Source organism: Urtica dioica, chromosome 12 (assembly GCF_054948205.1).
Source record: "Urtica dioica subsp. dioica isolate 48M chromosome 12, U.dioica_male_clone48M_v1_H2, whole genome shotgun sequence".
NCBI classification, from domain to species: domain Eukaryota; kingdom Viridiplantae; phylum Streptophyta; class Magnoliopsida; order Rosales; family Urticaceae; genus Urtica; species Urtica dioica.
Window position 1 is genome coordinate 17,534,403 of NC_142767.1, and position 16,302 is coordinate 17,550,704.

Consider the following 16,302-nt stretch of genomic DNA (forward strand, 5'->3'; position numbering starts at 1 on the left):
CACCACCACCACCACTTCGTATCAAACACGGTTTTAGCTTAGCTTAGCTTACCTTCTTTCATTTCACTACTCCCAAAAACTCAACATCTCTCTCTCTCTCTCATGGAATTAGCCAAAGGGTGTACTCAAGATGGAACAGTTGATCTTCGTGGAAGACCGGTTCTCGCTTCCAAAACCGGCAAATGGAAAGCTTGTGCTTTCCTTGTTGGTAATATATATATATATATATATATATATATATATATATATATATATATATATTATGTTTGACCGGCGTTCATATCATTATTAATAACATATTATATTTGTCTATGTTTGTAAAAAGGGTACGAAGCGTTTGAGAGGATGGCGTTTTATGGGATAGCCTCGAACTTGGTGAACTATCTGACGACACAGCTACACGAAGACACGGTGTCATCGGTGAGGAACGTCAACAACTGGTCCGGCTCCGTTTGGATGACTCCGATCCTCGGTGCTTACGTGGCAGATACCTATCTTGGCCGCTTCTGGACTTTCACCATCTCTTCTCTCCTCTATGTTGTGGTAATAGCAATTTTCATTTAATATTTTTGTTTGGGGTTTCTTTCTAAATCCTCAACCACAACCCCAAAAGGAAAATTACGTTGCTTTTCCTCTTGTTGTGGGGTCATATTGTATATTAATTGCATGACATCGTCGTTGCAAAATAGTTTGATCATTTTTCAAGCGGGAATCCTTTTTGGCACGGTTCACGACCTCTGACGATCCACTCAGAGGTTGACACGTGGATTAAACATCCACGTGTCAACCTCTGAGTGGATCGTCAGAGGTCGTGAACCGTGCCAAATAGCATTGCTCTTTTTCAAGTGGCCAAAAATGGCTGATTTGCAATATATAATCTATTTGCACGAGTGACTATATATTCATGTAAGGTTGTTATGAGTGGCTATATTCTTTCCATTTTACCCTAGCCCGAAGCAAACTACAACCAACTCACATTTATGGACAAAACATCAATTTCCTTACATAGACGTGACACTTTTTCATTTATAATTTTTTGTAAATATATTTATATTGTAGGGCATGATGCTTCTCACCCTAGCGGTGTCACTGAAGAGGTTCAAGCCAACGTGTTCAAACGGGGTTTGCAAAAAAGCCACGGACTCTCAGATCGCCTTCTTCTACTTGGCTCTCTACACGATAGCCATCGGAGCCGGAGGAACGAAGCCGAACATTTCGACGTTCGGCGCGGACCAGTTCGACGACTACGAGCCGAGAGAGAAGGCTCTCAAAGTGTCCTTCTTCAACTGGTGGATGTTCAGCTCGTTCGTCGGCGCTCTCTTCGCCACGCTAGGGCTCGTTTACATTCAGGAGAATCTGGGCTGGGGTTTGGGATATGGGATTCCGACTCTTGGGCTTCTTCTCTCGCTCGTCATCTTTTATCTCGGGACTCCTATTTATAGGCACAAGGCTAGGAGTGCTAAGAGTCCCGCTAGGGATTTGGTTCATGTGCCTATCACTGCTTTCAAGAAGAGGAAGCTTGAGAGCCCTGCTTCTCCTTCTGAGCTTCATGAGTTTGAGCTTCAACAGTATTTGGATTCTAGGAAGAGGAAAGTTCATCACACCACCATGTTCAGGTAATTATTATTTATTCATAAGTTTGTTTGTTTGTGGGGGGTTCTTTTAGTGGGTATCTAGAATAGATATATACATATATAGAAATAATAATGGATCAATTTAGAGAGATTCCCTTGTTGTTGGCCACATCTCTCTCTCTCTCACACACACAAAAACTATGTGACATGAGTTATTTTACTAGGAAATTTACTATGCAAAAAAAAAAAACAAAACACTATATATATGTAAACATGAGCCATTGAATTCTATTAATTCTTTTCATGTGCACTGTTGGTTCTCTCTCTATCTCACTCAATTTTTTAGGAATCTTTTTTAAGCCAACTTGCTGGTAATATTGGGTTGGTGATAGAGATAGAAGAGGAGTGTGTCACATTGGATTTGAAATGACATTGCTGCCCCACTATATTCACATAAGAAAGCAAAATAGCTAATGATGATAATCAAACACCATTATATAAAATATTTGTGTCAACACTTGATGGATATTGGACCCCTCCCACTACTAATACGTACTTGTTTGTAAAATTTCTTCTTCTTCTTCTTCATTTTTTTTTAAGGAAAACCAATGTATTAAATCCGCAAGGATATTCTAGAAAAGAGAGAAATCTAGCACCACCACTTGATATAAACTAAAACTATCCACTAATAACTAAGGAATCATAATTGCATTTTCACCAAATCATGTGTGAGAATGGATAGCAAGTCTATTCTCTTGGGTATCATTTCCCTCTTTACAGACTATATATCATTGTCCTTGATTTTCTTCCCCTACTGGGAGGACTATTAAGATATAGTTCTTTTCTTTCCACTTCATGTAAATAAACTCCATTATGCATTCTTTCTCTTTCTTTTTGGGATGGGAATAACATGTACAACTTTATAAGACATGGCACATGAATTATTCTTAGTACACATTAATTGTCAGGGTCGCTAGTACAATTTGTCATCTATCTACTTTTATAGATATGAAGAAATCAAGAATTCCATTGAGAAGATACATAAAAAAAAAAAAGTTCATTTAAGATCACAATATCTACTTTCATATTCTGAAAGAAAAAAAAGTTTTTTTTTAAAAAAAAAATACTTACCAAACTAGAGTTTTTCCCTATTTTCCAGGTTCTTGGACAAGGCTGCAATAAAAGAAGACAGCAACGTAACGACAAAAATCCCACCATGCACGGTCACACAAGTGGAAGGAGCAAAACTAGTCCTGGGAATGCTCGTGATATGGTTCGTAACCCTAATCCCAAGCACAATATGGGCACAGATCAACACACTCTTCGTCAAACAAGGCACAACCTTAGACCGAACCCTAGGAGGCTCAAAATCCGGCGCCGGAAGCTTCAGCATTCCGGCGGCCTCCCTCGGAAGCTTCGTGACGCTCTCGATGCTCATCTCGGTCCCGATGTACGACCGGTACTTCGTCCCGTTCATGCGCCGCAAGACAGGAAACCCTAGAGGAATCACACTCCTCCAAAGACTCGGCATCGGGTTTCTGATCCAGGTGGCGGCGATCGCGGTGGCTTACGTGGTCGAGGTTCGGAGAATGAGAGTCATAAAGCTCCACGGAGTCTCGGGTCCGAAGGAGATCGTCCCGATGAGCATCTTCTGGCTTCTTCCTCAGTACGCCCTCCTCGGCGTCGCTGACGTGTTCAACGCCATCGGGCTTTTGGAGTTTTTCTACGACCAGTCGCCGGAGAACATGCAGAGCCTTGGGACGACGTTCTTCACGAGCGGGATCGGAGTCGGGAACTTTCTGAACAGTTTCTTGGTGACTATGATTGATAAGATCACCGGGAAAAATGGGAGTGGGAGTGGGAGTTGGATTGGGAATAATCTGAATAAGTGTCACTTGGACTATTACTACGCGTTTCTGTTGGTGATTTCGATTATCAACCTCTTTGTTTTCTTGTGGGCTTCGAGTAAGTATGTTTACAAGAGGGAGTTCACTGAGGTTGATGAGCTTGGGTGCGTCGAGATCGTCGAGGTTAAACCCAGACCCTTGGACACGTCTCCTCTTGGTTTGCAAGTATGAAACTTGTCTTGTGTACTTAATTAGTTACCCGACCTTTGCACCAAGTTATTAAGATTACATGTGTATTATTTAGGGAGTTTTAACCTTTTTTTTTTAATCATATTAGTATTTTATTTTTATGACCATATATCTCAATATTTTTTTTTTCGGCTTGAATGTATCATAATAATAAAGATATGCGCGCGTGCATATACTTGTGTCATATTCTCAACCATCACCGATCTAGCGAAAGAGCTTCTTCGAACTATATGCAACAAGTTTTTTACTATCAAGTTTGAGGTGGAATGTAGAAATTCAGTTTGAAATTAATAACCAACCAACAGCATCCACGTCATCAGTCAAGCTGACCGAGCTCGAAGCCAATGAGCACGGAGAGAATACGTGATACGCTGGCACAGTTGAGAGTCGGCTTGGTGAGCTGTAGATGAGCTGGATTGCTGTTACAGTGGTTAGGTTGTTAGAAGTCAATTAGAGATCTGGAAAGTGTATATATTCACATCCCTGTACACATTCATAATTAATGAAAAACAAACGAGAAGAATATTTTCTCTCGCTCAACAAATCTCTATTTCGTTCATCTTCTTCAAACTTATCTTGGTATCAGAGCCCATTAAGCCCAAACGGGTATCCGATCCAATCGTTGGGATTCGGCCCAAGATGAGCGAACGCAAAGAGCCGCCATCTTGAGGGGGCGTGTTAGAAATCCCACATCGAAAGTGAATGGGAACTAACAAGAGCTTATAAAGGTCATGGATTACTCCTCTCATTACCAATTGGTTTTGAGATGGAACCCCATGATACTTTCACATGGTATCAGAGCATCTACAATGGCGAACGAAGGTCTTTCTTCTCCGTCATCTTCTCAGATCAACAACGATCTCAGGCCTGTGATCAATCCGCATTTCGCAGCAACGCTCAACAATGCCGTCATTGTGAAGCTCGACCGTGAAAACTACTCCGTCTGGAGATCTCAGGTACTTCCGGCCATTCTAGGTCACAACCTTCAAGGTCTGATCTACGGAACCAGAGCTCAACCGCCGCGATTTAATGAATCGGTCGACGAGCGAGGAGTGAAAGTTTCAATTCCGAATCCTGAATTCGAGATCTGGACTCGTGAAGATCAACTCATGTTGAGTTGGTTATTATCTTCACTATCAACAACGATTCTTCGATCCGTCACCAGAATCAGAACCGCTCAAGCTCTTTGGATTGCTCTGGAACAACGTTTCGCTGTCAAATCAAGAGCTCGAGTCATGCCACTGAAACTCCAGTTGCAGACCACGAAGAAAGGTTCACTCTCTATCTCAGATTATGTTGCAAAAATGGAGAGCATAGCAGATTCGCTATTTCTGGCCGGATACGAAATCTCAGAGGATGAACTTGTCATGGTTGTTCTGATGGGGTTACCGAGCGAGTACGACGTCCTTGTGGCTATGGTCAATGACAAGCTGCAGAGTCAGGAGCTAAGTGGTGTGGAGATCTCTATCCTAGAGGTTCTAGCCATGGCTCTTTCTCAGGAGTCTCGGATCGAACACCTTGCGAGCAGCATCGACAATCAGATACACACTGCAATGGTGAACTATGTGGAGTCTCGCGGACGAGGACGAGGCCGCAACAGAGGCGGAAGAGGAAGAGTCTCCGGTGCTAGGGGATCGAGTAACTTGAGACCGACGTGTCAAATCTGCAACAAGCAGGGACACATCGCAACGGCGTGCTGGTATCGGCTCGACGAGTCTTATCAAGCCGCACCTGCGTCTCCTCAACAACAAACATCTCCTCAGCCACAGAAAGACTCAAAGGCAGCCATGTCAACGTTCTTCGTAGGTCCAGAGACGGTGTTTGACCCGGCCTGGTACGCAGATTCTGGCGCGACAAACCACGTCACATCGGAGATGAATAATCTGCAAGTGAGCACGAGCTACAAAGGGAAATAGAAACTCATGGTGGGAAATGGTAATCATCTAACTATTACTCACCTTGGACAATCAAATCTTGTTGACAAGAATATCAAAAATACTGATACTAAAGGAGTTAAGTTGAGAAATATACTCAGAGTTCCAGAAATAAAGAAGAGCCTAATCAGTATATCTCAACTGACATCTGAGAATGATGTTTTCGTTGAATTTCACGCTGATTCTTGTGTTGTCAAGGACAAGAGAACAGGGAAAGTGGTTCTTAGAGGAACAACTGAGAATGGCCTCTACTCGCTCGGAAGTTCAACATCAAGTCCAAGGCTCAAGTCCACTCCTCTTAGTCTCAATGTTCCACTCCCTACCACACCGATCTTTCCAGTACTAGCTCAAGGCGATGCACAAGCTTCTCAGCCGCCTCTCTCAGAGAAGAAAAATCAAGATAGTTATCTACTCAAAACTAGTGATCAGTTGTACTCATGCTTCACAGTTTGTAATAGTAATGACAAATGGCAATTGTGGCACAATAGGCTTGGCCATGCCACAGACAAAATTGTACACAACATTTTGAATAAGTGCAAAATAGCCTGTCCCAAGAAAACTGTGCAAGATTTTTGCTCTGCATGTCAATATGAGAAGAGTCACTCATTGCCTTTTATTCTGTCACAAACAAAGTCCACACGTGTCTTGCAGCTCATACACACAGACCTATGGTGACCATCACCCATAGCCTCGAGTCAAGGCTACCGTTACTACATACACTTCATCGACGACTTCACAAGATTCACGTGGATTTATCCACTGCGAGTCAAATCGGAAGCTCTCGGTGTCTTCAAAAGCTTCAAGAAATTCATGGAAAAGTCTCTAAAGACAAAGATATGTGGCGTCCAATGTGACTGGGGAGGAGAGTATCGACCTCTAGCCCCATTTCTTGCTGGTCAAGGCATCGCAATGAGACACCCTTGTCCTCATGTCCATGGCCAGAATGGACGTGCTGAGAGGAAACATCGGCACATCGTGGAACTAGGATTGGCTATGCTGGCTCAGGCTCAACTACCTCTACAATACTGGTGGGACTCTTTTACCTCAGCTGTTTTTACAATAAATGTTTTACCCACTCACGTGCTAGAAGGGGTTAGTCCATTCCAAAAAATGTATAATAGACTACCAGATTATACCTTTCTTAGAGTTTTTGGTTGTAGTGTTTACCCACATCTTAGACCATACAATAACCATAAAATTGAGTTTAGATCGTCTAAATGTCTCTTTCTTGGCTATAGTCCTTTACATAAGGGGTACAAATGTCTCCACTCTTTGGGTAGAGTATACATCACTAGGAACGCTGTTTTCAATGAGTTTGAGTTTCCTTACCTTACTTTATTCCCTGACGAATCTCACCCACCTGATGAGTCCGTTCCAATAGTACTCTCATCCCCTCCAATGTTCATGTATCCTTAGCTGAATACAGCCTATACACCACAAATAGCCCAAAATAATCTGTCATCCTGTGGTCCCAATCTCAATATCTCTCCTAATGCACAACATAGTACTACCTCACCAAGTGGTCCCAGCCTTACACATGTTATCACGCGTAACCAAGCTGAGAGCCCAACCCCTAGGCCACTTTTACCCTCAACTTTTCCAGTGTCTAGTGGTCCCACTGTACCAGCCCTGGTAGCCGTGTTACCTGCTGATCCTGCCATCCCAGCCATGTCGAGTCGTTGTCCAAGCCAGCTAGCTGCACCGGCCTCGGTCCCAGTTCCTGCTCAGCAACAACAAGGGCTAGTTGTACCAGCCTCGGCCCCAGTCCCTGCACATCAACAAGACGAGCCTATCACCACCAACTATATGCACACACGGTCCAAATCTGGCATTTACAAACCCAAAATCTTCACTGTGTCTCGTCACCCAATTGCTGTCTCGCCTGGACCGAGTGAACCAAGCTCTGTCAAGCAAGCTCTGGCTGATAGTGCCTGGACAGCTGCCATGGAAGCTGAGCTACTTGCTCTATCTCAGAATGAGACTTGGTCTCTTGTCCCTGCCCCATCATCCCAGAAAGTCATTGGAAATAAGTGGGTGTTTAAGGTCAAATATCTTCCGTCTGGAGCTGTTCAACGTTACAAAGCACGCTTAGTGGCAAAGGGCTTCGCTCAAACTCCGGGGGTCGATTTCTCAGAAACTTACAGCCCTATTGTCAAGCCATGTACAATCCGCCTGGTTCTCACTCTCGCCGTATTCAAGAACTGGGATGTAAAGCAATTGGATGTTAACAATGCGTTTCTCAACGGCATTTTAACCGATGAAGTGTATATGGCACAGCCGGATGGGTTCGTGAACAACCACTTCCCCAACCATGTTTGCAAACTACATAAAGCTCTTTACGGCTTAAAACAAGCTCAGAGCGTGGTTCGATCGTCTTCGTCAAGCTCTACTTCATTGGGGGTTCACTGAGTCGAAAGCCGATATCTCGTTGTTCATATTCACCAGTGCCGGGGTGTACATTCTACTTCTCGTGTATGTTGACGACATCCTCGTCACCGGAAATAATGACAAGGTTATTGATAGGTGCGTTTATTACGCGTAAAACTCCTATTTCCCGGACTAAAAACTAACGAGTCCTCAAGCGTTTTTGATAGCTTTTGTATGTTTGTGAGTGATTTTCAGGTTTAAAAGGTCAATTGGGTCTTGAGGAGGTTATTAGCGCATCATGTGACGATTCCGAACAATTTCAAGGAGATTCATACACATTTGGACAACTTGGAGCGACACAAGGAACGACGTCCTCTTCGGCAGGATTTTGGGATTTTTAAATGATGATTCTGGATGATCCACTTCCAGAATTGGATAGAGCTCCCTCTTAGCTTTCCAACGCATGTTTATTTGCAGAAATCGGACATCGGAGCTAGGAGTTACGACCGTTTAAAAAACGGTGTGCAGTGAACCGGGAAGCGCGCGGCGCGCGGAAAAAAGCGCGCGCCGCGCGGACGAAAATTTCGCCGTTTTCGCCTCCAGAGTCGTACGCGCGGACCGCGCGAAGCCGAAAAAATGGTCTGCGCGCCGCGCGGTCCAAAAATAAGCTTTTTCCAATGTTGCGTTTCTGAGCGAATTTTGGCTATTGGATCAAAATGAAAGGTCCAGATGGCTCCGAAAATAACCCCATTCAGCCTTAAAAACACAAATGCTAGGGTTTGAGGATATCTCTCATCTTGGAGAGAGAGTAATTTTCTTTTCTCTTCATGTTTTCTTAGAGTTTCTTGGTTTTGCTTTGGAGAAGAAGGAGGTCGGAGTGCCATCTCGCCGGAATTCGTCCAGCCATCACCACCATAGTTTTATCCTCTTCCTCTATCTCTTGAACTCCATTTATTTATGAAGATTATGTTGGTTTCATTGTTCTTGATTTATGTTTGCTTTGTTCTTTGTATCACCATGAACTAAGCCTCCATAGGGCTATGGTGTAGCGAGTTCTTGACGGTTATGGATTCCTAAATAGATTGATTTTATTGTTGTTGTTCTTGTCATGTTGCTTAGTTCAATTCCATGTTTAATGCCTTGTATGAGATTAGCTACCTTATGCATGATATGTGTTCGATCTAATGCTTGAGAAAGATTAGGTTGTTGTGCTTTTGTTTTGGATTACTAAAATACATTCCTAGGCTAGAGATAGCTAGGCTGTTTTAGACTCGTGTGTACTCTTGTTGTGAATGCTTGCCGTGCTTTTTAGGAGTTGGGATCGAGAGATAAAACTCCGACATTGAGTTTAGGTTGCTAGATGCTCGAGAGAGATTTAGTGATACGATTAGCGTGAGTACGAGTAGTAATATATGAACAACAATAATCGTGCGTAATTTCCGTGAATCCGAACCGTAGATTGAACTCGTGAAACCATAGTCCTCCGTCTTCATAATTGTAAAACCGTTCTTTAGTTTTGTTGTTTATTTTATTTACTTGCTAGGTAATTTTGTGACAAACTTTCTATCATTATTTTTGGGTTCTCATTCAAACTTGTGAATCTTGAATCTTCAATTTAGCTAGTCCTCGTGGGATCGACTCGTTCTTACGATTTATTACTATTGCGACCACGTGCACTTGCGTGTGCGAGAAAATTCGCAACAAGTTTTTGGCGCCGTTGCCGGGGACTAGTTTTAAATTGGGATTCAATTCATAAGTTTTTATTTGAACTTTCTTTTTTTTATTATTTTTTTTCTAACGTGTGTTCGTTCTCTTATTTCATGGGCCATTCCAAAAACCAACGATGAATTACAATTGGCCAACGTACCATTCGCCGGAGAATGAGCACCACTACACGAAATCATGGGATGATCAATCGTGCAACACGTGGGGAGCGCCACAATATCATCAACAATACTACGCCCCACTGCCACAACAACATGAGCTCCAACACCAATACTCGGAGTACCACTACATGGAGGAATGGGATAGTCAACACAATTACTCATATGACTACCCTCACTACTCCCCTCCTCCTCAAGACGACAACTCCAAAGTTAGAGCGTTGTTGCAAGCCGGGATTGATTGGATGTCCGCGCTCTCAAATAGGCAAGAAGCTTTCATTGCAAGCCAAGAGGCCTTCATTGCTCAACAAGAGGAAGCCATATCAAGCTTCGTGGAGAAGAAAGGCCTCGTGGTTGCCTTTGAGGAAGACGAGGAGGACGAGATTGATGCTCTAGGTGAAGACGAAGAGAGCGAGGCGGATCCTTTACCGATAAACCCACCGCCCACTTCACCACCGCCAATCCTCTCTCTTCCAAAGGAGACATGCCCACAGCGTCTCCTTGACGTTGTGACTTCATCACCAACACTTGAGAAGCATGGTCTCCCCGTCCTTCATGCTATAAGCTTCAAGCTCCCTCAAGGAGATCTTCCTTGGAATCTGCAAATTCCTTGGCGCTTGTCAATTTCAGTGGCAAGAAAACGCGGAGAAACTACCACAAATGAGAGCCAACCCATGTGCCTCATTCCGCCAAGCATGAACAAATCCGTGGCGATCTCCATCGACCCCATTCGTCCACCTCCACCACCTCCTTGGAGACAAAGGAAGACGCCGTCGTGGAGGAAAAAGAGGAGCCCATCACCGCCTCCATGGAGAAAGAAAAAGCGCGATCCGACGCCTCCACAGCCGTCGAGTTATCCACGCTCGGAGAACCATTATGCTATCTCCCTTATTCCTACATGGGTCAATCAATGGACGAGGCCTCCCGAGCGAAATTGGAAGATGAGGAAAAAGAAGGTCCTCCATGTTAAGTAAAAAGGTCACGAGTAGGGGCGATCACCACCCCCGCAAGGTAAGTTTTTTTCCCCGTTTTTCAAGTCTACATTGAGGACAATGTAGCATCCTAAGTTTGGGGGGAATTTTTTCTTGACTTGCGGGAACTTTTGTATATTATTAGGTTGTTTGTTTTTAGTTTTGTTTTGTGTGTTTAGGTAGAACTAAGTGCTTGCTTGCTTTGATTGATTCATATGTGTTTGCCAAGGATGTTGATAATCTTAAGCCTTAGAGTTTGGAATCCAACCCATGAACTACCTTTTGTGAAAGAAGCTTGTTGAGTTTGTGTTGCCATACTAGACCCAAATAATGCATGTCTCGAAGCTTAAGAAACTTTGAGGAGTAGTCTAGCCGATCGTTTGAAAGAGAACACCGAACACACTAGAACCCTCTCCGATCTCTAATCGAAGCGAAATTAAGTGCACATTGATCTAGCGAGGATGATTTAGGCATTAGGTATAGCCTGTCAAGCCAAAAAAGCCAACCCATAATTGTTTATCTTTTAGAACCCACTCACAAAAGGCCAAACACTATCCATTCTCGATACTTAGTCAGAAAAAGCCGAGTCGATGATTTGAAAATCTCACAAAGAACCCCATTGACTTTAGCGACTCTTGAGTGACATGAGTGAATTTTTTCTATTTTATGACATGTTCTACGACTAGTCTCTACGTGTTGTATTGTCCACTAGACACACCACGCCGGTGATTATTTATATTGTTATGCACCGAAAAAAAAAATCTGAAAAAAAATAGAAGAAAAAAAAAATTAAAAAAAGTGTTTATTTATATATTTTTATTTTGGCGTGGTGTTCTATGTTTTTGTTTTAGAGACTTGTCGCTTGTTGTTGTTGACTCGAAGTTTGGGGGGAAAACACGGGAAATAACAACACTAAGTAAAACGTTCTCGTTGGTCAAAATTTGATGCCAAGAACGTAGGGATGGGTGAGTGAGTGAACTTCATGTGAGGGTTGTATTTTTGGGTGAGATTTGAGTCGCTAAAGTTGATGTTTGAGCCACTAAAATTTTCTTTCCATACCTTTGACCTTACCTTGAACATTACAAGCCTTTTAAGACCTCATTGACGAGCTAGATATGATGTGTGCACATTAGTGGAGATCAAGGGAGAAGAGGGGGCATATGGGTGTGTCAAATTGAAACAAATTCCTATTCATTTTCGATTTTTATGTTCTCTCGATGGAGGTTGAAAAGGCTACGAGACTTGGTGCCCGAAAGCTCACGAGACGGGTAAGCATTGCAAACGGTCTAAGGTAACATGAGCTCATATGATTTCTATCTCATTTGGTAGTTGGTTTGAACATTAAAATTGTGGGTTTCCGGGTTTATGTAAGTCTATAGATTTTAATTGAGGCAAACACGAGTTGGTTGAGTATTGCAAGTGCTAAGTTTTACCCGTTTTATTTAGATAACTTCTTTTGTGTGCTTTTGTTCTTTTTGTTACTTGAGGACAAGTAACGGTTTAAGTTTGGGGGGATTTGATAGGTGCGTTTATTACGCGTAAAACTCCTATTTCCCGGACTAAAAACTAACGAGTCCTCAAGCGTTTTTGATAGCTTTTGTATGTTTGTGAGTGATTTTCAGGTTTAAAAGGTCAATTGGGTCTTGAGGAGGTTATTAGCGCATCATGTGACGATTCCGAACAATTTCAAGGAGATTCATACACATTTGGACAACTTGGAGCGACACAAGGAACGACGTCCTCTTCGGCAGGATTTTGGGATTTTTAAATGATGATTCTGGATGATCCACTTCCAGAATTGGATAGAGCTCCCTCTTAGCTTTCCAACGCATGTTTATTTGCAGAAATCGGACATCGGAGCTAGGAGTTACGACCGTTTAAAAAACGGTGTGCAGTGAACCGGGAAGCGCGCGGCGCGCGGAAAAAAGCGCGCGCCGCGCGGACGAAAATTTCGCCGTTTTCGCCTCCAGAGTCGTACGCGCGGACCGCGCGAAGCCGAAAAAATGGTCTGCGCGCCGCGCAGACAAAAGGGCGCGCCGCGCGGTCCAAAAATAAGCTTTTTCCAATGTTGCGTTTCTGAGCGAATTTTGGCCATTGGATCAAAATGAAAGGTCCAGATGGCTCCGAAAATAACCCCATTCAGCCTTAAAAACACAAATGCTAGGGTTTGAGGATATCTCTCATCTTGGAGAGAGAGTAATTTTCTTTTCTCTTCATGTTTTCTTAGAGTTTCTTGGTTTTGCTTTGGAGAAGAAGGAGGTCGGAGTGCCATCTCGCCGGAATTCGTCCAGCCATCACCACCATAGTTTTATCCTCTTCCTCTATCTCTTGAACTCCATTTATTTATGAAGATTATGTTGGTTTCATTGTTCTTGATTTATGTTTGCTTTGTTCTTTGTATCACCATGAACTAAGCCTCCATAGGGCTATGGTGTAGCGAGTTCTTGACGGTTATGGATTCCTAAATAGATTGATTTTATTGTTGTTGTTCTTGTCATGTTGCTTAGTTCAATTCCATGTTTAATGCCTTGTATGAGATTAGCTACCTTATGCATGATATGTGTTCGATCTAATGCTTGAGAAAGATTAGGTTGTTGTGCTTTTGTTTTGGATTACTAAAATACATTCCTAGGCTAGAGATAGCTAGGCTGTTTTAGACTCGTGTGTACTCTTGTTGTGAATGCTTGCCGTGCTTTTTAGGAGTTGGGATCGAGAGATAAAACTCCGACATTGAGTTTAGGTTGCTAGATGCTCGAGAGAGATTTAGTGATACGATTAGCGTGAGTACGAGTAGTAATATATGAACAACAATAATCGTGCGTAATTTCCGTGAATCCGAACCGTAGATTGAACTCGTGAAACCATAGTCCTCCGTCTTCATAATTGTAAAACCGTTCTTTAGTTTTGTTGTTTATTTTATTTACTTGCTAGGTAATTTTGTGACAAACTTTCTATCATTATTTTTGGGTTCTCATTCAAACTTGTGAATCTTGAATCTTCAATTTAGCTAGTCCTCGTGGGATCGACTCGTTCTTACGATTTATTACTATTGCGACCACGTGCACTTGCGTGTGCGAGAAAATTCGCAACAGTTATCGCTCAATTAACCACTGATCTGCATGCTCAGTTCGCCCTCAAACAGCTTGGCTCGATTCACTACTTTCTTGGAGTTGAAGCCACCAGGGACGCAACCGGTCTCTATCTCTCGCAGTCGAAGTACGTTGCTGATCTTCTTCGACGGCTCAATATGACAGGTGTGAAGCCGTGTTCAAGCCCTGCTGCTCCTGGCGTCTCTCTATCCAAGCACACCGGCGAGGTCATGGACGATCCGTTCATTTATCGGAGCACGATTGGTGCCTTCCAATACGTGACAATGACACGTCCGGATATTGTTCACGTCGTCAACTTCCTGAGTCAGTTTCTCCAAGCCCCAACGTCGACTCACTGGCTTGCCTGCAAACGTGTCCTTCGCTACCTCAAAGGCACAATTACACATGGTTTGACGTTCACGCCAACTCCGTCCTTGAACCTCACCAGTTTTGCGGACGTGGATTGGGCAAGTAATCCTGATGATCGGCGCTCTACAAGCGCGTACTGCGTTTTCTTTGCCGGGTGTTTGGTGTCTTGGAGCTCGCGCAAACAGGGTGTGGTTGCTCGATCCTCGACGGAGGCTGAATATCGGGCACTTGCTCACGTTGCAGCTGAAATTGACTGGCTTCGTTCACTGCTTCGTGAGCTACATGTTCCTGTCTCACGGACTCCGATCGTCTGGTGTGATAACATTGGAGCCGCTGCAATGGCTGCCAATCCCGTTTTTCACGCCCGCACCAAGCACGTGGAGATTGATCTCTACTTTTTCCGGGATATGGTGTTGCGTAACGAGCTCGAAATCCGTTATGTGCCCACGATTGAGCAAACAGCTGACTTGCTAACAAAGACTCTCTCTGTCACTCGTTTCCTGAAGCTAAGGGACAAACTACACGTCAAGGAATCGCCGTATAGTTTGAGGGGGGGTAATAACCAACCAACAGCATCCACGTCATCAGTCAAGTTAACCGAGCTCGAAGCCAATGAGCACGGAGAGAATACGTGACACGCTGGCACAGTTGAGAGTCGGCTTGGTGAGCTGTAGATGAGCTGGATTGCTGTTACAGTGGTTAGGTTGTTAGAAGTCAATTAGAGATCTGGAAAGTGTATATATTCACATCCCTGTACACATTCATAATTAATGAAAGACAAACGAGAATAATATTTTCTCTCGCTCAACAAATCTCTCTTTCGTTCATCTTCTTCAAACTTATCTGAAATCGCTCAGATTCAATGTGACTGTCCGTATCGATCTTAGTATCGGTCTCATAGAACTAGTGATGTCGTCGTTAGAAAAACTAGGCTAACAAACACAATTTAATAGAATTTGAATCGGAAAACAGATCAAAACAAATAATTGTGCAAAAAATTATCTCGTAGTTTAGATGCTAAGAACACAAAATACACGATTTATCTTTGGTTCATGTTACAACAATCCTAATCCGAGGCATGCCTTGAGAAAGTCCTGTTTGCTGATCCACTAACATCAAATCAATGTACACTGAGTACAGTGTATGAACAAATCTGCAGAGTATCCTATGTTTAGCCTTGTTCTTCAACCCTTAATTAATGTGCTCTTCTTTAAATCGCTTCTTGATCTTTCAAAGTCAAGTAATCCCTCTATCAAGGTATGCTGTGATTTCTCATAAGGAATGAATAATTAAGCCTCTATACCGCAATTAAGTTTTTATACTACATTACCCGGTTTACAAGTCCTAAGGCTAGAGACTAACTACTAGTCCTCTTTGTTGGGCTTAACTCCTTGACCAATCTCAGCAAACTTAAAGCTTCTTCAAACTTGTTGATAGGAACTACTTTGGTGAACATATATGCAAGATATTGATATGTGTCAATCTTCTTCACGGTCACTAGCTTATCATTGATGATTTCTTTGATGAAGTGCAACCTCACATCCATGTGCTTGATTCTCTTATGAAACACATTATTTTTGGACAAGTGTATTGCACTTTGATAATCATAGTATACAACTGATTCATTGATTGCTTCTATCAAAGCAATATTATACTCTGCCTCTGTTCTAGATAAAACCACCACATGTTGAAGTGTAGATGTCCATTCTTGTAGCTTTGATCTTCTTTTAACTAGATCTCTTGCTTAGTCCGAGTCACAATAGCCAACAATTTGTAGCTTTGATCTTCTCCGCTTTGAACACCATCTTGACCTTCATGAATCTATAGATGAGACTAGCTCCATAGGCAATATCTGGTCCTGTACTAACTCTTTTCTATTGGGGAGCCGAGCCGGGACAAAGGAGAAAGGCCTTAGGCCTAACCCGAGACCAAGTCCTCGATCCTCAGGGCCAGGTTTGGACCAAGGCTTAAAAGGAACTTTAACCGAGCCTAAAAAATCCAAACTAAACCCCTTCAAAT

General features: G+C 43.0%; 1 protein-coding gene across 1 annotated transcript; it reads left to right on the forward strand.

The window, feature by feature from the left end:
• Positions 1-3,854, forward strand: LOC149379731 (Major facilitator superfamily protein). Its single transcript, XM_089603265.1, has 4 exons — positions 1-208; positions 326-543; positions 1,060-1,616; positions 2,734-3,854. Exons 1-4 carry the CDS (start codon positions 103-105, stop codon positions 3,650-3,652), a joined length of 1,800 nt encoding a protein of 599 aa, XP_089459391.1. The 5' UTR covers positions 1-102; the 3' UTR covers positions 3,653-3,854.
• The last annotated feature ends 12,448 nt before the right edge of the window (positions 3,855-16,302 follow it).